This window comes from Saccostrea echinata, unplaced genomic scaffold, assembly GCF_033153115.1.
Source record: "Saccostrea echinata isolate AGI-Se365-2 ecotype Australia unplaced genomic scaffold, CSIRO_AGI_Sech_v1 ptg000001l, whole genome shotgun sequence".
NCBI lineage: Eukaryota > Metazoa > Mollusca > Bivalvia > Ostreida > Ostreidae > Saccostrea > Saccostrea echinata.
The window spans coordinates 40,199,269-40,210,000 of NW_026889750.1; the positions used below are offsets into that span (position 1 = coordinate 40,199,269).

At 33.1% G+C, this 10,732-nt stretch overlaps 2 protein-coding genes across 2 annotated transcripts in view; one reads left to right on the plus strand and one right to left on the minus strand.

The window, feature by feature from the left end:
* Window positions 1-6,287: 6,287 nt before the first annotated feature.
* Window positions 6,288-8,587, minus strand: LOC133191584 (major antigen-like). Its single transcript, XM_061327334.1, has 3 exons — window positions 8,509-8,587; window positions 7,171-7,470; window positions 6,288-7,001 (listed from the first exon to the last, which is right to left on the minus strand). The coding sequence occupies exons 2-3, from the start codon at window positions 7,466-7,468 to the stop codon at window positions 6,313-6,315; spliced, it is 987 nt and encodes a 328-aa protein (XP_061183318.1). The 5' UTR covers window positions 7,469-7,470; window positions 8,509-8,587; the 3' UTR covers window positions 6,288-6,312.
* Window positions 8,588-8,593: 6 nt separating this feature from the next.
* LOC133191595 (glycogenin-1-like) overlaps window positions 8,594-10,732 on the plus strand; it is a 29,178-nt gene continuing 27,039 nt past the window's right edge. Inside the window, exon 1 of the mRNA XM_061327343.1 lies at window positions 8,594-8,675. Within this exon, the coding sequence (XP_061183327.1) occupies window positions 8,663-8,675 (13 nt within the window). The 5' untranslated portion in view covers window positions 8,594-8,662. The remainder of the gene's footprint in view (window positions 8,676-10,732) is intronic.

The following is a 10,732-nucleotide window of genomic DNA, read 5'->3' on the forward strand; positions in this document are numbered from 1 at the left end:
CTATCAGCCATTGTCGCCTTTGACGTCACAGGGTCACGTGATCGCTATCTAATTAACTTAGATTTTTAAATCAGGGGTTTTCATTTGAGTCAATAATTGATTAATTACCGCGGTTTATACGCAGTAAAAACACAAAATTTATAAACTGTAGTCACAATGAACGTTTTACACTTTTAATTTCAAATAATTTAGAAACATGCGATAAGTCCTTTAAGACTGAATTCTATATAAAGGGTGACCATTTGACTTGATATATGTGTAGAGATATAGATCTTAGGAAATTAGTGTCCTAGAGACTTAGATGGCCACAGAGCTTTAACTCTGAGATATTTCTTGAAGCATGTTGGTGCTTTGTGAAAAATATGCATGTACATGAATTAGAAGTCAAGAAATGGCATTCTGAATGTAAACAAGGTTGTAAGCCAAATCTAAGCCTTTAATAAACTTCTAGAAAAATATATATTTATTGTCACTATTTTGTCACAATTACCTAAATAATCCTCAGTACAAACACCAAGAGTGACACATCTCAATAAACAGCTTACTGTAAAGCATTTCAAAACATTCCAGGGTAATTTAAGTAATGTGCATTCAAATGAAGTTAATAATTTAAATGTAAATTTCAATACATGTTATCTCTTTCATTTTGAAAAATTCATGAAGGATATGAACTTGACTTCTCGTACATGCATATTTTTCACAAAGCACAGACATGCTTCATGAAATATCCCTGAGTTAAAAGTTTAAGTTGATAACTTCATGAACTTATTGAAAAAAGGATAGAAAATAGAATAAAAATAGCATTAGTAGTACTGGAGAGGAAGTACTGTTCACAGATTAAAATAGATGAGTTAACTTCCAAACTAGGTTTAAATCTAAATTCCAGTCTGTCCATTAATAACATTTGTCAAGTACAAGTTTGCTCTTTGGCCTTACCTGGTTTATATATCACCAAGTGTTTCCTTGCTTGTAACTTGAATTGCCATAGAACCAGTTGAAAAAAAATGTGAAGATCAAAGTAAAAAATGTATAAATTCTGTTGTAAAAATGTATATTCTTATCTTATTTGGCTAATTCCTAAGACATGGAATGTCCTTGTGTAAAAAATGTGTCATGGCAAAGTTTCTTTCTCAGCGGTTAACACTTACCGTTTACAAAATCCCTCACCCTCATTATTGCCCTTGGAACAGACCAGAATTCAAATCTGGAACCCTTGAACTCTTGGACAGGTGCCCCACCAAATGAGCTATCTGGCCATTCATGAATGAACATGCCTACCGTAACTGTTAAATTCTTCCCGCTTTAAATGACTTGCAATCCCCCCCCCCCCCAGATTTATCCCTGGTAAGTTTTTCACCTATCAATTTTAGGGCAGTTCACAGCACCAAATGGAGATAATAACAGACCAGACCAGGTCCTGAGATCATGAAACATACTTCAGTCAAAATTTCCATGATCTGCATTATGATTACTGTATACAGGGAAATTTTTGCAACGGTTTTATTTTTCACCCCTTTTGTCCTACACACAAGTGGATGAATTTATGATGGGGTGAATTCAAAGAAAAAAGTATTATTTCTTTAAAAAAACTGTGACTGGGCAAAATTAAAACGGGGCAAAGTTGTTTGCAAGTGTGAAAGGGCAAAAATAACATGGGGCAAAAATAACCCTGTACACAGTATTATTTTAGTCAAACTGAATTTGCAGATGTCAGCACTTTAGCCATGCAATCTTGAATAACATTTTTATTTTAGACTGTTTGACTTCTATGTAATTTCAGGCTGGTATACAGAATTTGACAAGCTTAAGATGTTTCATGACCCCTGGGGCAGGATTCAAGTGTCCTTGGGTAAGGGGTCAAGCACCAAGTCTCAAGTTTCTAAAAGCTCAAAAACAGATCCCTCTGAATATTCCTTGTTCAGTGTAATTTTCTCTTGTTGCCAGTTTTGTTACATGTCGTACACAGAAAGATCTTTCGGACAAAGAATTTATACAAATACTTTTGATTCAGAATATTAAGATCACTGCAATTTTATTCTTGCTTTGTCCCTACAGTGTCTTTCATTAAAAGGGTGTGCAGCAACCTTGACATAGAATAGATTCTCTCATAAACAGGTTGAGGAATCTACCATGGATATTGTTGTAATTGCGCACAGCGGTGTATACAGTGAACAATAGTCCAATCCAATGAATGAGTCAAAAAGCATGATGGTCTACTAAATGTTTATATTTTACTACAAACACATGGGTCAGGCCAATTTAGGAGGCGATTTCAAATGACTGCAGGAAAGTCAAATAATACATGTAATTATTATGTTCCCCAAACGAAGTTTGGGAACATATTGTTTTTACTCGGTTTCTTATTATTATTATTAAGGTCTTCCGTCTTCACGGAAGACCTTATAGTGATTCTACTGTTTCTTATTATTATTATTATTATTATTATTCTTATTTTTTTTCCTAAATTTTGTGCACGCGATTTCTCAGCAACTACTGAGTGGTTTTCAATGAAATTTTCAGGAATAATGCGCATTTATAGGAACTTGATACATCTTGGAGGAATTTTGAAAATTGGCTTCCGGTGCCAAGGTATGGACAATTTCCTGATTTTAAAATGAAATTTTGTCGCCCCTTTTTCTCAAAAATGGCTAAAGATATAAACTGGAGACTTGTTGGAGACGATAGGGCATGACTTATAGGTGAACAGAATTTCCTTTTCGTTCGTCGTCGCCACTTCCGGTCGCTTACGGAAGTGATCAAAGAAATCGTAAAATTTCAACTTTCTTTTTTTAAATCAATACTTATATCATATTATTGCATCTCTTTTGTAGTTTCGAAATATGTTGGTCCCACCGGAAACAAAAACGTCAACTTCCGGTTATAAGAGAAAAACTACATAATTTGAGTATTTTTCTTTCCCATTAATATCCTTTGTAGATAAAGTATTTGAAATGAATTTTAAATATGTTATTTAGACTGGAAATATCTAGAGTAACGTCAAATATCTTTGTAAAATTCACTTCCGGTCGCGCGTTTTTCTGTCCTCAAATTGAGAAGTTGTCCGAGCAAGATCTCGGAAACGGTGAGAGATTAAGGCACCAAACTTATATGAGCAACAGACCTTAAGATGTAAGCAAAACCATTTGGGTTCAGAGCGTCAGCCGTCACTTCCGGTCGTCAGAGGAAGTGATCAAAGAAAACGAAAATTTCAATTTTTCTTTTTTTAATTAAAAATTGCATCACTTTATTGCTTTTTTTTCGCAGATTTAAAAGATGTTGGTCCCACCGGAAACAAAAACGACAACTTCCGGTTATAAGAGAAAAACTACATAATTTGAGTATTTTTCTTTCCCATAAATATTCTTTATAGATTTTGTTTTTGAAATGAATCTTAAATATGCCATTCAGAGTGCATATGTCTAGAGTAGCCGTAAATATATTTCAAAAATTCACTTCCGGTCGCGTGTTTTCCTGTCCTTAAAATTAGAAGATTTCTGCGCGAGATCTCAAAAAAGGTAAAAGATTAAAACACCAAACTTTTATGAGTAATAGACCTTGAGGAGTAGGCAAAACCATTTGGGATAAACTCGTCAGTCGTCACTTCCACTTGCTACAGGAAGTGATCAAAGAAATAAAAAAAAAATTAACTTTTCTTTTATAGATTGAAACTTGCATCACTTTATTGCATCTCTTTCGCTGTTTTGAAATATGTATGATTCAACCGGAAACAAATACGTCAAATTCCGGTTTTAGGAGATAAACTACGTTATTTTTATATTTAACTTTCTCATAAATATTACTTATCAATAAAGTACTTGAATTAATTTGATGTATGTTGTAGATACTACAAATGTCTAGAGAAAAGTCAGAGATTTTTATAAAATTCACTTCCGGTCGCTTGTTTACCTGTCCTCAAAATTAGAATTTGTTCTCACAATATTGCTCGGCAACAATAAAGGACTGAAGTCTAAAACTTTCAGGACTGATAGTCAGTCGTCAGTTTATTTGAATCGTGAGATAATCTTGTATCGCCGTTACTTCCAATCGTGACAGGAAGTGATGCAAAAAGGTGAATGTGAATGGTTAGCACGTTGGATTTTTTCGCTGACGACCAGGGTTAAATCTTCAGAGTGTCTGAATTTCTTTACCACTTTTTCAGCTTGAATTTTTGTTTTTTTTTCTTCTTCAGAATCGGACGGAAGACCTCTCATTGCTCGCAATGAGTTTCTAGTTATTATTATTATTATTATTATTCTTTTTTATTCTTATTTCTTCTCCGGTACTTTTTTGTCCGCGAGTGTTCTCGGAAACTGCACATCCAATTGAGTTAAAACCTTTTTAGGGTTACTAGGTATGTTATGTAGATTTGCGGAACGAAGGTCATTTTGCGCGCACGTGCACGCACGTGCGTGCGCGTGCAATGAGTAAATTGACTAATATACATGATATAGCTGTAACTTTTATATTTTTTGATGAAATGCTTTGATACTCAGAATACAAGGATATATTAAAAGTGTAGACAAGATGACATGGTCAACATGCACATGCATGCACGTGCGCGCACGCGCAAATCGTAAAATGACCAATTTACTTGATATAGACGTAACTTTTATATTTTTTGATGAAATGATTTGATACTCAAAATATTTACATATATTAAAATTGTAGACAAGATGACATGGTCATCATGCACATGCATGCATATGCATGCACGTGCGCGCGCTTGCAATGTGTTAAATGACCAATATATTTAATATAGTCGTAATTTTTATATTTTTTGATGAAAAGCTTCGATATTAAGAATATACTGATATATTACAAGTGTAGACAAGATGATGTGGACATCATGCATATGCATGCGCATGCGCGCGCGTGCAATGTGTTAAATGATTAATATACTTAATATAGCCGTAACTTTTTTATTTTTTGATGAAAAGCTTTGATACTAAGAATAAACAGACATATTATAAGTGTAGACAAGATGGCATGGTCATCATGAACAGGCATGCAGGTGCGCGCAATGCTATGATGACCAGTATACTTGATATAGCCGGAACCTATATATTTTTGATGAAATGTTTTGATACTGAGAATATAAAGATACATTAATAGTATAGATGGGGTGACATGGTCATACTGCACATGCATGCACGTGCGCGCGCGTGAAATGGAAAAAACGACCAATATACTTCATTGCCTTATTTAATGAAGCTTACAGGAAATAAGACACCAAAAGGGAGTTGGGGAGCGTTTGGGGAACATCTGTAACGGTCCCCGTTACAATTATAACTAGTTTTTAATGTTTTTGTGAAAAATACGAAGAATAGGTATTAATTAAGATTTCCCATGCTCACATTAACAAATAAAGTCAATTTTCCATGTTAAATAGTATGTTGAAAAATACCACTCAAAAAGTCTTCACAAGTAAATAAGAATCCAGTTTTCGTAAAGCAATGCTACTTGTGTTATTCGTTGTTGCTTTGTTATTTGTTTACTAGCAATTAAAAGTTAATGCATTTATAAAAAAAAACTTACTGTAAGTTTTTTTGTTGTACGGCATTTAATTTACACAGTATTAAATTTCATGTGCATGGATCATAGAACGTGTATTGAGTAGCATATATATCAAAGTTGTATACATAGTAAACAATGACAATACATGAGTACACCTCAGAGTCGATTGTTTTGGCCAGGGAATAGTCACGTGAAATTCATATTCACCGATAGTACAGCACGGGAAAAGCTGCCAGGCAATTGTCAACTAACGGACTTGTACAATGGAGCGTAGGAAACCCATATTTTACCATTGTAAAACATTTGTATGTAAATGTGACCATGGAATTAGTAGATAATAGTGTACATATTGTATAAACTGTGTAAAATGCTTGGAAAAATGCATCCTGGCTTTCCGAGAGAACGATTTGAAAAACTGGCCTTTTCGAAATGCACGTGGTATTTTTTTGTAGTAGCCCATAATGTAACTCATTTAGGTGATTGGTCGGTTTGTCAGTCGCATTGGTGCCTCATTTAGCATGTAAATTTATTCCGACGTCACAGAAAATAGTTTCCTCTACCTGATAAAGGTCAATATCATTGTATATATATTCTTTGCTGTATACTTATTTCAGTGGAATAAATTGTTTAAACACTTTAACCAACAGAATGTTCAAGGCTGTCCAGTGACAATAAACACAGTTTCTCTGATCAAGGCTTAGCTTGGGACACAATTTCAAAGAACAATTTTTTTCATACCTTTATTATAATTTTTTTTAAAGAGTGAATTGTATTTCAATTCATTACATCATAAAAAAGCTAATATTGAAACTGACTAATCTGGTCACTGCTTACAGCATTGGGTGGCACTATGTGGGATAGAGGTAGACTAGCGAAATGGTTTCTAAGGTGGTCAAGTCCACGTTTAGTAGTCTTATGAGCTTTTATCTCTTTATTCAGTTCTTTTGTTAAATCTATCACATTTTTCTCAAGGTTTGCAATTTGGTCCCGACACTGTATTTTTATCGACTCCTCCAAGGCAATTTTTTCACTAGCAATCTGATGTTGAATTGTTTCCAGTTTAAGCTGAATGGCATTTTTCTCCATCCGTTCTTTGTCTGCTGTGAGTCTTAATTCATGAACATCTTTCACCATTTTCCCTTTTTCTTCATTTATTTCTTTAAAAATCTGCTCCATGGCAGTCATTCTAACATTTGTTTCATCAAGTTCTTTTTGTAAATTTTCACAGTGAATTTTTAGCCTTGAATTTGCTTTTACAACTTCTGTCAGCTTGAAATTTTTTTCTTCCAGTTCTTTCACTAGAGAATTGTATTTCATTTCTAACTGCATGTTTCTTTTCTCAATCTCTTTGTTTTTCACTCTTAGTTTCATGTTTTCCTCTTTGACTTGTTTAAACACTTTACGTAAGACAGATATCTCGTCAGAGTCCCAAACACATGACTCGTCTAAATCTACTTCCACAGTCTTCTTTGATTTCTCTACTTTACCTGAAAAATAAATGCAATAAACATTTTTATCCCTTTCATTTGTAAAACATTTAATTTTGATGTTAATTTTTTTATGCACACTCTGAAAGAGGGAAAATGAGTCCAAGACCTGGTTTAAAACTAGTATGGACAATTGTATTAATGATTACAACTGTAGAGAAATACATACTGGTTGATGATATATCTGCTGTTTTTAGCTCTGATGAAATGGTGGTCTTTTTCAGTCCTGATGTCTTCATTTCATCATTCATCATAGACATCATGTGAACTTTCTCATACACTTCTCTCACAGTTTCAGGGTCCAACACTGAGATTCTTTTTATTTTTGACTTGACTGCACTGTCTTTGTTTACACCCTCCATTATGGCTTCTCTTTCTAGATTTAGTGAAGGTGAGAAAAGTTCCTCCACCCAGTCATGCCACTCAGGTGGAGGGCCTTGGTCTTTTTTCCACTGTTTGATTGACATCACTGAAGCAAACAAATTAGGAGAATATTAGAAACATATTGTACTTACATGTAAATGCATTGTATTGAAAGCTCTTGATTTGCCCTTCATCCCTCCCCCCTTTTTCCTTCCAAAAAAAAAAAGGTGCAAAATAGTTTATTAAAAGGTTGATCAAGAGGTGAATCCCCTTATACATTTAATTGATATTTTTATTGGTCTAGTTCTTATCAATTGAAATCTTACAAATGTGTTGAATACTGTTTTCATTTTATTTATTTATTTGTGTCACAGATTTCCGGGAATTACCAGTATTTCTCACTGTCCTGGGAACTATGAGTATTTCCAGTTTTTTGGACCAACCCTGATCTATGACAAAACAATTACTCTAGAATGAAACAACAAAGACCATACTTACACATGCCCCACCACACATAAGGTGGTGTACAATTACTCAAACAATGGAAATACATGTACATCTTTTGCTTAAAAGTGTTCAAAAGCAGCAATATTTAATCTATCTTTGCTCTGGGTTGCTTTTTTTAAAGTCCTTAGTACAAATATGTCCCTGATATTAGTAGTCACTGTCACATACTTGCAAATTTTTGTCAAATTTAAATGAAAGCAAACTTGTGAAAACTTAAATTAAAATAGCTAAATCATGCTACTACATAGCTAAATGTAGTAATTGTACTGGACTAATCGTTACTTAATTAAATGCACATTTTTATTTTAAAACTGTATCTCCCTTTTCAATTTTCTTAGAAAAAATACCCATGGCCATAGTGATTGCTTGCTTGAAAAATTATTGACCAGTTAATGAAACCTTTTAAGGAGAGCAGAAAGTCGAATACTGACCTGATGTGGGTATTGCATCGAACACAAAGATTATTTAAAACATTATAAACATGGTATATATAAACAAAGAACAAGAATGAACTTGCATCAATAAAGCAAAATGTTTTGAAAAGATTTTAAATCAATAACTACCTTAAAAACATCCGTATATTAATTTCTATGGGCCTATTACAATATTGTTCAAGTTTTCATTCTACATTGCATACCTTTCTCGTATTTAAATATTATTTTATCTTAGTAAAAATCTCTGCAAAAGTTTTCATGGAGGCTGCCATGTTTTGTCATGTGATCAAAAGTAGTGGTATTTGATTGGTCCATCGTAAGCGATTTCCTTTCCGGGAAGATTGCAGGGTGTCGAGAATGGCAGAACGTGGTATGTACTTTTATAATTTCGCACAAGATTTTGCAAAGAAATTCTTAGTTATTAAGACTAAATTAGTTACAGGTTTATTCGTTTCAAATAATTTATGAGAGTTGTAGACTGTCAGATGTGAAAGTCGTGAGAGACGAGTGCAAAACATGGGTATGTCATGAGTTGGCCTACTTTCATTATTGACCCTCGATAGCCGCGGTACATGCAGCTGTGTGAAAAATTATAACCCGATTTTTAAATGCTTTGAATGGAAAGAATTAAAAAGTGATATTCTTTTACAATTTTGTTGTAAAAGTTTAAGTTGCCCTCGGTCAGGTTTATTATGTGTAGTATTCCTTTTGACCTTTAAAATTGAAACTTGCAATTTGGTTTCATTAATGAGGTCAACATGTAATATATGTGTAGACTACATGAATGAACAAAACATTTCATTGTCTTTGTCACTTTATGTGACAGTTCACATTACTTTGGTGTGATAGTGTACAATGATGATCTTGGAATGACTGATTTTATAATGTCCCTTCAGTGAAGAGCTCATTTTCACCACATAATGGCACATTTACCCTAAAAACCAGACCACTAACCCTGACCTGAAATCATCCCAGACGTATACAAGTCATTGGAGTTGGGAAAACATTCTTAATATCTATATGTGATCCAAAAAATGAAATGAAAATGAAAGTCAAGTCCAGGGCTACTTTTCTGAAAATACAAAAAGGATAAAAATCTTATAGCATAGCCAATTTGACATTTGCTCTATGTATTACAGATATCTTGCAAATTCTTCCTTTAAAGCATTCAAACAAAACATTGTGAATTTTATAAAATCTGAATTCACGCTTTATACATATTTCTAAATGACAAAATATGAAATTCAAAAGAGGTGCAAAATCAATATTTTATTTGCTAATGGTGTGTGTAAAGTTATTAATAAATGTAATATTGCATGATATTGCTATACATTTTTAAAACCATGCAGAACTAAGAAATAGAATTAAACGTTATCAATATGTTCAGTATTCATCTTACAGAACAGGAAATTTTATTCTGTAAGTACAAAAGCTTGCAAATAAAAGTCATATTGTTGTGAATAAGCCCAAGAAACGAGACACCTTTCTAATAAAATATTTGGCAACTAAAACATTAAAGCACCATTGAGGCAAGTAAAAATTACAAAGACTTATCTGATTTAAAAAATATGTAAGTTGACATGCTGTAAAAGTTTGTGAATGGATGATAGGGAAGTACAGCTCTTCATGTTCTAGGAAAGTATTATGTTAATCAATAGCAAACCTGTTTCCTTTTTAGACCAACTTTCCTCATATATAAATTTATTTTCACATTTTATATGATATTTATCTTAATAAATAGTTTTAAATTAGTAAATGAAATATGAAAGTTTATGAAGTTGGAAGTTATATAAAATTAATATGACAAAATTGATTTGATATGATAAAATATGAATTGATATGATAAAATTAATGTGACAAAGTTGGTGTTAATTATTTCATATTTATATATTATCGGCCTCACAAAGAGTTATTTAATTATAACAAGCATGCTGAAAGTATTGCATTAGCAATACTAGTCCCCTACCGGCAAGTGTAATCTGGTTCCCATCTTAAAATTGAAAATGCCGTATTTCCTTAAAAAATCATTGAAGTGGAACGAAATACAAACTCATCAAGGTAGACTCACATTCCAAAAATTAGCTCAATATTTATCTGCAAGCATTTAGGAAAAAAGTGCAGAAAACCCTTAAAATTAAAAAAGGCCACAATTCCCTCAAAAGTCATTGAAGCAGAATGAAATCCATACTTGATCTGTAACTCATCAAGCTATACTCACATATCAAAAATCAGCTCAATTCCTGCAAGTTTTATGAAATAAAAGTGCAGAAAACTGTTAAAAAATCAAAATGGCTGAATTCCCTCAGGAATAATTGAAGCGGAAAGAAATCCATACTTGATCTGTAACTCATCAGGATACACTCTTATACCAAAAATCAGTTCAACATCTGCAAATGTTAAAAAAAATGTGGAAAACCAAGTGGGACA